Below are 13,495 nucleotides of genomic sequence, written 5' to 3'. Positions count from 1 at the left end.
TGATAGTCGTTTCCGATAATAATACCGTGCCGCGGACGTGAAAGAAGAAAAATTGCCTGTGTCAGGCTACACTTTTCGCCAGCGAACGCTCCAATGTGTCTCTCAACCACGAATTCCTTCTTTCGCCAACGTAAGTGCTCAATTCTCTGCGCTAATACGATTTTTAGTCATTTATCTTTGGATAAATTAAATCACGAATTAACAGAGATTACAATCTATCCCTTTTTCGATGAATTTTGTAAGGAGACGATTGATCGGAGTTCTTTTCCGAAAATTGGTCGTTCGATTTTTTTTTTTGAAATCGAATTATCTGAAATCATTAATAATACTTGGCATTATATCGTAAGAACAAAAATTTCACCGGTTGTTGCCCAAATCCAAAATACATGAACCTTAAAATAGCATGAAAATCATTGATAATACTTAACATTGTTAATAAAAATTTAAATTTTACCTCATAAAATCCTTATCGATTCTTCCAATTCCTAACAATTTCACCAAAATATTTAGAAGGATATTGAATGTTATACATGAAGCTCTTTTCGAATCATTTCGATCTCGGGAAACGTTTCGTCTCGTGCTATTTCATTTCCCGATCCAGATAACGGCGACCTTATTGCAGAGTCAATCATAATTGCCGATCTTTTTTCAATTCCGCTCCGTCCGCATTAGCATACGTATCAGCGCATACTTGGACGGAGACGTCTGCCAAAACAATCGAGGATCCGCAGATTTTTGCTTGAGATAGGGTGGAGGGTAGACGTGAGTCCTCGTAAAATCACTGAAATTCTATGTTTATTCAATATGTCGGGATTCTGCTTCCCGGTCTTATCTGCGACGAGACGATAGGTCCGAATGATACGATAGCTCGAACAATTCCGCGACGATAAGCCTTAGTGTGTTTCTCCCTTTCACATGGAAACTGACGTCTCTATGCAATTACCAGACGTGCAGCTTTTAGGAAAATATCGCATCAGATCGTGCTCGGGAAAAATAGATTTCGATAGTATTTTTCGAGCAATGTATAGTTTGATATTGATTTCTATTAAGAAGTTTGAAAACATTTTTCTGTAGGTAATTATTTTCTATCGGAGATCTAACAGCTGTTTTCTATACTATAATTATTATTTTTAGTGGAAGTTTGTCTAAGACAAAATAAGAAGGTTGAAGTCAAATTATTAGAACACATACTGTTGAAATAAGAAACATCTAAATTCCATGTATCAACTTTTATTTAAAAAATTATCCTATTTCAAAATTCCAATAACAATCTGACGAAAAGAATAAATACCAATTTTCTTAACTTTCCTTTTGAAAAGCGAGAAAACACTCTTCAAACAACCTTCGAATCTATGTACGATGTTTTCAGAAGAAACACCGTATAATATCGAATATGTAATTGAATATTATTCTTCAACAAATATCAGGTGAAGCTTAAGATCTTAATCCCGAAATGAAAGGATAATAAGTGACTAAGTGGCTTAACTTTCTTGCCGAAAAATCTACAGAGATTCTAACGTGGGTACGTTCATAATTTCAGGCTGCGATGGTGAATCGGACGAAGGTGGAAGCAAAAGGCGAAGGAGCAGGACCAACTTTAATAGCTGGCAACTGGAAGAATTGGAACGAGCATTTCTCTCGAGTCATTATCCTGATGTGTTTATGCGAGAAGCTCTGGCTGTGAGACTCGAGCTGAAAGAGAGCCGCGTGGCCGTGAGTATATTTCGTTCGTATTTTTACAAACTCAACGCTCGAATCTTCGGAGGATAATCCCTTGTGAGGGAAACGGGTATAAAAGGCAACTCGGATCTTATGAAAAAGAAACCAGTCGAAGAAGGGTTGAACGAATGGCATTAAATTTACATCCGCCGAACTTTACGAAGTCGGTGAAGTTGACAGCGTGGTAGGAAATGAAGAGATTATTTGAGAATATGTAAGAGGATTTATAAGACTCTTGGGTACAAATAGTGGCAAATTGATGTCAACTTAAGTACACAAATTAAGATTACGCTTATTCTTCCCGAAAGGAAGGCTTTTACATTTTCTTTTTATTCTTTATATTCCACGAATACATTTTTAGCTCAACAACTTAAGTTGAAATTCAGAAAAAATGTAAAGCCTTCATTAGAATCAAGTCAAAGTAAAAAATCTAATTTTTGATCGAATTACCTCTAATCGAATTATGTCTAATCGAATCTCATTCCGAATTAAGAAATTTTTAGAAAAGGAGTCGATTTCTTTGCTTCCTGCTTTGTTTTCTGCTTAAGTGGCCCAATTTTTTTTTTGAAAAGGGGCATGAACATCGAAAAACATCGAAAAATGCATTTTTATTGCGACCTGATTTAACGTTTGGCGTAGCATTATCTGGTGTCCTAGATCGGCTGTACCGATAGGCGAGAATTTATAGCGAATTCGTTGTCATTTTTCGAGGGTTGATGCCCGACAGAGGACGGGGGTGGTTTGATCTCGGTACCGTTGGCCCTTGAGCTACTCTCCCGGGTGTAGTTAGTCCATCTGCTCGATTCTGAGTGCGGTTACCTTAGCAAAGGCCGAGCCGTGTGCCGGTCGAATGGTGTTGGAGGGTAGTAAACTGAGGAAGATCTATCTTGGGACCCGCAGCTTCGATTCGTCGACCGTATCCATTTGAATAATGAACTGAATTTTATGTGTACGTCGTTTCTTTCGTCAAGCCGTTTGTACTAAAGGAAGAAGGTCAGTAAAAATTTTTAGAAAATTTTGTTTTCTTTGATCACAAAGATATTTCGCAAATGGAAAAATTGATAATCGCATTGAAATATTTTCGAAAATGGTTGAAAGAGTTGATACTACGACTTTGCCACACGTACAATAGATGCTCTTTGAACAAAAAATGTTATAAAAAACTTCCAATATGAGAAGGTTAAAAGTTATAAATTCTTCGGATGACATTAGGAATGATGCATCATGGCGCATGCATAGAGAAACGTTTCATGTGAAAGGGCAATTCGTCAGTCGCAGGAAATCGATTTCGCGGGAAAACGTTTTTTAATGTTATCGCCAGACGGAACTCTTTCTTTTCTCCTTTAACACGTAACACGCCCATCTCGTACGTCGTGGAATAAAATAATAGTAAACGATAACATTCTCTTAATTTATTCTTCCGGAAGCTCGTGATGCCAGGATAAATTGGCGAACCACGCGAATCGTTTTCCGTGAAAGTCGTAGAATTGCATGTAACTAAAAAAACGTATACGGTTTAACAATTGTTTTCATGACTAGCGCCCGTTTCTCAAATAATTAGCGATGTTTTGCTTTTAATTGACGGACCATATTTCTGAAAACCATCATCGGTGGTTCCTTAAGTCATTACATTACAGAAAAATGTATCATTATAATTCGAAAGAAGAACAGATTTTCTCTATTCCAAGTGAAGTTCAATTCGCTGTTTTGCTACTCATCTCAAAATTAATTATGCAAGATAAGATTTGCTTCTGTTGACTCATTATATTTCTAACAAATTATTGGTAGATTTTATTTGATAAACAAGCTTAAATATCATTAAGAACTTTTTAAAATATGAATTATTCTACAATGTTGCATTCATTTGTTTATTACGATAAACAGATGAAAAGATTCGTAACATCATTTCGCTTCTGTTAGAACTCGACACCATAACACGCTGGTAACCTTTTGTGGGACCAACGAAAAAGGGTGGACCCTCAATTTCACGGCCCATCGGATATGAAGCTACCCTCACATCTCCCCAACTTGATAAGATATTTATATTTATGTGCTTAGACACGCTTCATATGCTACGTACTAGCCAATGGTCCACTGTTTTCTAATAATTAATCGTACCTCATTTCTCTCCTAAATCGCACATGCAATGCATCATCTGCTCGGAATTTAGTTTCTTTAACCCATTTGAATCGAAGCTTCGTCAGTCATCGACTTTATTACAATTACACTAAACCATCTTATTAATAATCATTCCATTATTTAACATAACAATAGAAAAATATTATTATAAATACAGTTTTCATAATACGTATAATAACAATTAATTTATAATCGTCGAATTATTCATATCATATTATATAATAATTTAAATCTCTCTCTCATTTCACATAATAGACAGCGTAGCACAAATGTAGTAGTAGGTCGACACGCGAAACCAGGCGTTGAAATCACCGCGCGAAACCCACGCGATATGCGATTCGATCGCTTCTTTGCTAGCTGAACATAGACTATCCCCTTTGTAGGGCCGAAAACCGAGCGACCTTGGTGACAGGGGTGATCCTGAGATAACCCAAGCTGGTGACACGATGTCACGCTGCAGCCGGTGCGTCTTTTGGTAGGGACTGTCCTCAGATTAGATATCCGATACCCATGCTAGATAACCCCTGCGGATGCTAGTCGAGGCTTTTAAAAAATATTGTCACGATGAGATAAATCGATGACACGGTTCGCCACGGGCAACTGGAAGCCGAGGACAGCCTGGGACCCATGTCGGTTTACACGTGGGTGTCGCCTTTCGGAAAGGGTGCGTTTTCGAAGACGATCGGTATCTTACTCAATCGCAACGAATTCATTAGTCTCGTGCGAACACGAAGCGTTTTGTGTCTTTAAACGGGTACCTCTGCTTCCTCGGAAGCTTGAAATAAGCGTGAGTGGGTTTCTTCGAAAAGTGAGAATCTTGGTAGTTGGTTGTATTATTCCGAAGTTTCGTCTTCTTTCGATGCACTTTTTTTAAATAATAAAAATATTCTTGTGCCGTGCTTATTCAAACAAATGCACAATAATTATTCATTTAATGAATCTCCTTAATGAATGAATGAATGAATTTCCTTAAATTACTAAACCATATTCGTAGAATTTCCATATCGAAAATATTAGATATGTTGTGAATAGTAACGTAATGGCTTAATTAAAAATTTGCGATTTTGCAGTTGAGTCGTTATTCTCTTGGTTCAATTATGCGATACCTTAAAAAATCAATTACTTAACAAACTAACAGAATGCAGGAAATCTTGAAGCGTTTAAAAATAAGGTCGAAAGTATCAACTGACGGACAGCTCGTTGAAGCAGTGCCATTTTCTCGCCCACCATGTTCCGTTCCGTTTATATTTAAATGAAGGGCTACGTATCATGCTCGTTGATTGTCGATCGTTGCACGCGTCGTTGAACGATCTTGTGGTATCATTATCATATTTACTTAAAACCAGCGAACAAGCTGCCCCCTTGTACGCTTTTTGTCCTCGACATGAAAGAGGGAACGTGAAAGAAGAAGGAAGATCGGACAAACTGGTGCAGGGGAGGCGGGATGCTGCTTAAAAATCAATTGCACTCCGAACGACACGAACGATCGACGGTCTTCTCCCTTTTTCAATACTCTTTTACGACGTCGTGTCAGAACTGGTCCTCTTTGATCCACTTCGTTAACGTTGTCCGACGATTGGCATCCATTTGGGTGGAATGGGGACAATTTTAATAACCGCTCAGAAATTTTCCAAGGTCTCTCAATCCTGTGTTCGTGTTGGTTCTTTCAGGGAGATGATCCTTGATCCTGCGAAGAGAAATTTTATTTCTTTCTTTCTTCTCTTTTTATCTTTTTTCTGTTTATTAGGTAAGAAGGTGGAATTTTATAATTAAAATATACATCTTCATTTAGAGAGAATATCTTGAATTTCCGTTCCAGTGTTTTGAAAATTACGATAAGAGATAATTATAAGGACAAATATTAATAATTTTCATATAACATTGAATTCTTCGAAAATTTCTTTTGCAAGCCTTTACTCTACATTTTTTGTAACATTGCTTAATTTGATAGAACAAATACAATATTTGTGTAGTCGCGACACCTGTTGTTGTTGTCATGAGCGTGTTATGTATTGCGGCATAACCACCGAGGATTGCAACGATTCTCGCCATTCTTTTTGGTTCGGCCACCGACGGATTCGGATGTACAGGCGATGTGAAATGGAAAATACGTACATACATATCTATATCGATTAAAAACACACATTTCAACAAACATTGGAACATTATTAAACGTATCGTATTTATTAATATTTTGAAATACAAGTTCTTTATAAATGTATGTATAAATTTGGAAGAATAATCACAGGAGAAAACTGCAACGTTGAAACAATCTCGATGAAGATGTATGTCGATTAAAAAATAATTCACTCGCTTGCCTCTGTCTAAGGCTAATTAATAGTTATATCTTTTTTATATGGATGTTTTACGAGCGTTCGTTGTTTTGTCGGCGTAAATCGATTCGACAGAACACACGACGCGTTCTACGTTTCGTGCATACGAATTGCCGGCATGTAATAAACCGAGCGACGAGAGCTGAATAATAATTAGCACAGCGTCAGGGTAATTATCGCAGTGTTAAATTTCTTTTACGTTCAGATCTCTTTATTATTTTCACCGGTCAAAAAGTCAAAACCGTCAGTAGCTATTCTTATCGATAATATTCCAGTCGATAATTTCCTCGAAACGAAACTTTATTTTAATGTAAAGACGCAAAAACATATCACATCGATACAACGATTAACTTAGAATACACGCATGAAAGATGTTTCGGATAGTGTATTATACTTTATGAGGCACACTTCACGATATCATCGACGTAAATCAGGTTGAGAGTGTTTTCAGCTAATTAAGCTAATTACTCGTTCTATTCGTGCTATATATTCGTGAAGATGTAGAGATACATCCTATATATTTTTTCTAGAATTTCGAGAATATCAACGTTTTAAGGCGGTCTTCTTATCCATACAGTCGTTTTATGAATGCTTCTCTGGAGAAGAAAGGCAGTCGTAAACTGGACAGAAAAAAATATGTTACACATTTAGCATCAGTCAAAGCACATAATAATCGATGGAGTAGCTTGTTAGCGGTTATCAGCCGGCGATAATTCCTAACGAATAGTAGTAATAATGCCGAAATAATGTTTCTCGTTGGTTGAGTTAACGTGGAGCAGCTGTAAGTCGTTCTTCCTTGATAATAATGAAAATCGAAACATCTGTGTTACAAAGATATGATCCGTGGGAAAATTTTCTAACACTTTATTCTTTTATTTTTTATTCTATTTATTTTGTTTCCCATATTACTAAAAGACACTGCGAACATGAAGCCTGGGGATTATCGTTTTATTTATGCAGACGTTATATCAACGAATTTATCACTGTTTAGGCGAGTAAATATTCCCAAGAAAAATGTATGTATGTAGATCGTAAACAATGGTTTATCTCGGGTTAGGACAGAGAATAAGATTGAATGATGTTCGACAACCAATTGACATCGCTTATTATTTCTGATAATGACATACGATTGACGATGAACTTGCGACTGTCTGATATTTTATCAAATATCGAACGGCGTAGTTCCTTGCATTGAAATAATTCACTTTTGCACAATATTATACACTAGTATGAAATATTTTAAAAATTAATATTTTAGAAATTACTTTGCTGGAACCCTGCAAACTTCTTTCTCCGAAGCTCAGAAATTTCAGTGCTTTCTACGCTTTATAATATTTCTATGTCATCTGAATAGCATAAAAATAATTTTGTAAATAAATTAAATTGCATTTCACAATCCATTATCGCGTGAGAAATACATCAATTAACTATTTTCCAGTTTTCAAGATAACACACCCCACTTTCGTTTCACCGAGTTCGAGCAAACAAAGTTCCGCTAAACTCCGGCAGAATTCGGTGAAAAATGGCCAGCTGCGCGTGGAACATTCTGATCTTTCCTCCGATTGAATCTCGTTTTCGTTTGGAAAGTAAGAAGCGAAGGGAAGAAAGGAAAGCGAAGAAAATTGTAAGGGCACGTGACGTGCAGAGGATAGTTAGAGGGGTTGGCGGGGGTGTATTGATCTGTAGCTCGCGTGAGAACAGCGCCGCATACCGGGCCGCAGCCACAACTAATGTCTTCATCGTTTTCAACCACCTTTTCAACCCCTTTCTCCTCTGTTTCCATGTTTCTTTCTCTCTTAGTCGAGCGGCGAAATTCACGCCGGCTTTAAATCGTGCTTTACGCCGCGAGCGTTCACGCGAGCAAAGGGTTGAAACTCACCATGAATCAAGACACCCTAGGGGGTCGTTGGTTCCTCTGCGCGGGCTGCCCTCCTTCGTGTAATTTCGATATTTAACCGTTGTGACCGCTCCACGCTTGGACGTGCTTTTAATTACTCCAGGTAAAACAGATAAAGTCGCAGTCGTCGCGGTGAAATACTGCGTTCTCCCATTTGATCCTGCGGTATTCCATGAAACACTCGACGGTGGAATTGCAAGCATATTTAACAGAACATAGATTTTCTCACAGAAGACTCATCTTTCAAAAGTGTAAGGTCAAAGTTGAGGGTTGCTTCCCGTTTGGTTTATAGAGCGTAAGAATTTTAAAAATCCGCCCTTTCCGATGAAGATTCATCTTTCAAAGGTTTAAGATCAAAGTTGAGAACTGCTTTTCATTTGGTTCAGGAAATGTAGCAGTTTCAGAAAATTTATCATTTTCAAGGAACATTTATGTTTCGTAGGGCCAAGATTAAAGTTGAGCGTTTGCTTAGAAGAAATGAATTAAAAATTAAAAAATTTTAAATAAATTTCTAAGAAACATTGCACTTCCGAAGTGGGATTCTTTCTTAAGTTAACAAATCCGCTTTGTTTGCTTGCAGGTATGGTTCCAAAACAGAAGGGCAAAATGGAGGAAGAAGGAGCACACGAAGAAGGGTCCAGGAAGGCCGGCGCATAACGCTCATCCTCAGAGTTGTAGCGGCGAACCCATTCCACCTGAAGAGCTGAGAAGAAAGGAGAGGGAAAGGCGGCAGAAGAAATTGTTGAAAGCTCTTGAACGACAGCAGAGGAAATTAGCTGCGAAGGTAACTCCTAGACTTAATACAATCTGCGTTATCCAATATTAAGTTACAGAATACAACGAATGTATAAAAAGCAATTGATGGTAATCTCTGAAATTGTAATTCTATCATAGATTAATTTCTAGTATCTGATTACAATCGAAAGCAATTTAGACACTTGCAAATGAATATTATTATAATCTATATTTCTATTAAAATAAAACGAATCTTATTATCTATCGAATATAATTTCAATCTTCACAGAATTCAACAGAAAAAACGTTATTACCTTCGATCAGTTTGATAGTATTTCTTTTCAATTAAAACTTACATCATATCAAGATCGTACTGTAGATCCTGTTAAAGTGGAACAAATCTTGTTATACCTATCGAATATCAATTCAATCTTCAGCGCGTTTCATCAAAGGGTAGCGATCACTTAAATAAAATTTCTTTCGTTAAGAAATTAAGTCTATTCAAGTTCCATAATATCCGCAGATTACTGCGATCCAAAATAGAAGCTCAGAAAGGAAGAACGCAATATTCTGATTTCAGGGAATCACCGTGGACCTCTCGACGCTTCGCGCCGAATGGGAGTCTCGGAGCGCCGCGGCATCCAGCGGAAATTCCTTGAACGGCAGCCTAGGAAGCTCGTTCAATCACTTGACAAACAACAACGAGAGCAGCAGCGTGTCAGGTTCCGGAAACGACGCGAACGAGGAGATTGACGTGGTGGGTGGTCTGGATTCTTGCAGCGAGAGCGGCAGCGAGAGAGTCGATTCGGCTGCGGATGGCTCTATCGACGGAGAGTGTTATCCAAGGCTAGCAAATACCAGCAACGAGCAAAACGATGCTCGGAGATCGGTGAACCAGGTCTCAGGGAGTCTTCAGAGTCCCAACTCCAGCCTGAGCCTCGATCATTTGAACCATCAGCAAGGGATTCATCATTGGGGTCTAAGCCTTCTAGAGAGAAGAAGGGAGCTAGTGAACATCAACAGTGCAGGTGGACAGCGCCATACAACGAACAGTAGCAGCAACCCTGGCAGAACATCCGTCAGGCAACAGACCAACGAAGAAGAGGTCCAAAGCAGTAGCATAGACTTGTCCGTGAAAGGGAGAGAAGAAAGAAAGAGGCTGAACCCCTTCTCCATCGACAGTCTCCTGGGCAATAACAGGACCAGCACCCCTGGAATCCACAACGAATACAGAGCCTCGACGCCAACCCTTTCTAACGGAAGGGAGTCGAGCAGCCCCACGTCGCCGATCTCCGTACCCACTTCGCCATCCACCACGTAGTGAGTCAAGAAGTCGAATTCCTTCCAGTCGAGATTTTCCGGTGACAAACGACGCGAGTTTCGGTGTTAGACAACGAAGTGATGGGCCAGTTTCGCGAGAACATTATCGTGAACAACGAGAAGGCTGAGGTTAGGGAGATTCACACGTTTAGGACAGTACCCTATTATCGCTGTTCGAGGTGGAACAGAAGAGTTCCTATGATGGCGAGCCTAGATCTTTCGTTTCTTAGAAGACTTACCACGGTTTCGTGATAGGTCGAGCAAGGTTAACATTGTTTAGTATCGTTCGATTGGTCAAGAAGAAAGGATCTTTAACGAAGGATGACGAACAGTGATTCGATCTACGTTCCACGATCCAATTGGAGATTCCAGAGAGTTTTCGCTGTCGAAGCGTGACTGTTTTCGTCGGTCGCGTGGCTCGAAAGAGACAAAGAGAAAAGCGACGAGTTTTTTGACTGAATAAAGGGAAGCTTATATCAGTTTCGACATATCTGCATCGAGTGCGTGAGTGACGTTGAGTCTATCCAGGGTGTTCGACTTTCTTCTTTGTCCTGCGTGTTCGAGTGTAGAGATCGAGACGAGAATGTGCAATAAAACAAGCATCATCTTCCTCTTTTTCGTTCTAGAACGATTTTGTTCGGGAGATATGGCGGAGGATGAGAGATAGATAGAGATAGTAGGGATGCGTGTGCGAGAGAGCGACAGACTGCGCGTGTATTTAATGTAAATAGCTCGAAGTATGGACGATTTCATTTTATTTAATTGATCGTAGTCGATACCCAAGTGTTCGTCGAGTCGCGGATATTATTTAAAGCAATAGAGATTTCGCCTGGTACGCGTGTATATAACATAAAGAATAAAAGGAAAGTTTTAGACAGTGCGTGAAGGATGCTGAAAATAATGACAAGCGGTACAAAGCTGAATTGCGGGATGTTTCTCCTCTTCTTGTTTTTTTTTCTTTTTTCTTTTTGTGTCATACCAGGGTGCATTTTGAGTGTGTGTGAGAAAGAGAGGGATATCGGAGATCGATAAGGGGATGCGAAGAGGAGAAGAGAAGGACAGCGAAAGAGTGAGAGAGAGAGAGAGAGAGAGAGAGAAGATGTTACGAGATGCCATAAAATCTGGGATGCGAGACAGTATCTACCGTATATTCATTTCAAATATATTAATTTATTCTCAACACTATATACATAGTGTCGTATGATGAATATACTCCATCATTCGATCCTCCTCTTTCCTGTGCACCATCCGTATCGATTTGTGTAAAAGGTAAGTGCGAATAACTTATTTCATTGAAACAAAGAAATTGGAAAAGATGAAGGATTATCGAAGAAAAGATTAAATGGAAAACTGCAGAGAACGTCCAAATTTTTCCTTCTGTTAGCAATTATGGATCATTTTGCTTATTTATGGAGACCATCAAATTTATTTCGTAATTTATATTACATATCGATGCATTGGTAAAACAAACCAACCGGCATAATGTGCTTTCCATATAGTTGCAAAATTTGCCGCATTCCTAAATTTATTTACACGAGTTGTTCGTCATATCGTGAATATGTTGGTGCAACACGGAATATCATATATAGGATTAATATTTAATTACGTTTAAAGATTCATCAACGTGAAAGCACGATACACTATTGTTTATTAAACGAAACGACAGAAATTAATTGGAATGAAACCGAATGAATCCTGATAACTTAATTAGCATAACTTTAGCCGACCGGTTGACCGTACGAATTGCACAATTTTCGTGGATTTCGCCAGGAGGGAAGGACAAAATGAAAAGTAACAGAAAATCGTGAAAGCTGAATAGAAAGCTTCCATTGAAATAAATCACTGTCTGTCGTTAAATCTTCCACATTATCTTCGAATTACCATGAGGATATCATTACGATTTTCCTCAATTTCGTTTCGCGAAATCCTTCAATTTTTTTTGCAACTTTATACTCTCGTTATTTTTAAAGTACATGATATTCACAGCCGTGTGGTAGAAATGTTTTTCTAAACTGCAATGAAACACGATACAAAATATGGTTTATACGTATGATAAAATTGCGGCGGAAACTAAAAGAGACATTCGTACCGTTTATAAATTCGCGGAATAGGAAGAATAATGGAGCCATAGGCGTCCTCGTAAAACAAATACCGAGGCCACGTATGAATTCACGTATGAATATGCATAGAAAATGATATATCAACTTTCCGTCGTCGTATATCAAATTTACATACAAAGCGCGATCTGTTAATTTTATATATGGCACTTTATTCTAGATTACATTCCGCCAATTTTTTGCTGTTTCCCCTTCTTCTTTTTTACCTGTTTCCTTCTCTTTCTTTTTTTTTCTATTCTTTCCCTTTTTATTTCATGGCAAATTTTCGTTGATTTTCGCTTGGAGGTCGGAATTCGCGTGAAAAATTCAGGCTAACCGCGATGCAATTATTATTCACGAGAAAAACGGATATTTATTTAACGCTTTCAGTCGCCTTCCCCTCCCGGGTGTCGATTATAACGGGCCGGATCGTTTAATAAATATTTATGAATTTAATTCGCGACTTTCGATTGGAGCAATCGCGAATATGCTCGCTACCGAGTTCGTTCAACGTGATGGAGAACGAAATTGATAATGCACGCGGAAACTGGTTGCGTATTCTCGACATACAACAAAAATCATCGAGTTTTATTTTGTTCGTTCCAAAAGTTGAAGTTCAGGATTATTTAGTCGTGGATAATTTCTTTACGGTTGCAATAAATTGTATTTATTACAAACGTTATTACTAATTAGGTTTATGACCAAAATGTTTCAGTCATGAGATTTAGGTGTAGAAATGAGAAATATTATTGGTGCGATTGAATAATTTACACTGGTTTCGCTTAAAATTTTATTCACATTTCACGCAGGAAACTACATTTTATATCTTATCGATTATGTTGCAAGAATGTTTTATTAATCATTTCGTATTCACTGAGCAGAAACAGCTAAATTTTTCCATTTAAAGTTCTTTTGAGGATTTAGTATAATTAAAACACTTATGTGTTCTATTAACCGTGTTCAGCGATCCTTTCATTAACCCTTTCATAACCAGTGAATAGTAATAATCGCACGCTTACTTAGAAACCTGCATCATTACAAGAAAGGAGCTCATTTGATAGTTTCTAATTATTCTATAGTCCTTAAACAGAAATACGTAAATATATTTCTGTTAAGGAAATTCGAGGATTTGGAAATACAAATAATTGACTATATTTCACACACAACAGCTATACATCTATATTACACTCTGAAGAACGTCTTGCACGCACGCTTGTCGCCAACCGACTATCCAGAATCTTCTAACGGCAGTCTTT

At 38.1% G+C, this 13,495-nt stretch overlaps 1 protein-coding gene across 4 annotated transcripts in view; it reads left to right on the top strand.

Annotated features, from left to right (window-relative positions):
• LOC126873304 (protein zerknuellt 1-like) overlaps positions 1-11,328 on the top strand; it is a 171,640-nt gene extending 160,312 nt beyond the window's left edge. For all 4 annotated transcript variants that reach the window (XM_050634033.1, XM_050634032.1, XM_050634035.1 and 1 more), the window contains 3 exons: positions 1,541-1,713; positions 8,669-8,872; positions 9,404-11,328. In XM_050634033.1, coding sequence (XP_050489990.1) covers positions 1,541-1,713; positions 8,669-8,872; positions 9,404-10,144 — 1,118 coding nt within the window. In that variant the 3' untranslated portion in view covers positions 10,145-11,328. The remainder of the gene's footprint in view (positions 1-1,540; positions 1,714-8,668; positions 8,873-9,403) is intronic.
• The last annotated feature ends 2,167 nt before the right edge of the window (positions 11,329-13,495 follow it).

The sequence above is a fragment of the Bombus huntii genome, chromosome 14 (genome assembly GCF_024542735.1).
Source record: "Bombus huntii isolate Logan2020A chromosome 14, iyBomHunt1.1, whole genome shotgun sequence".
NCBI classification, from domain to species: domain Eukaryota; kingdom Metazoa; phylum Arthropoda; class Insecta; order Hymenoptera; family Apidae; genus Bombus; species Bombus huntii.
This window is presented reverse-complemented; position numbering and strand designations above follow the sequence as displayed.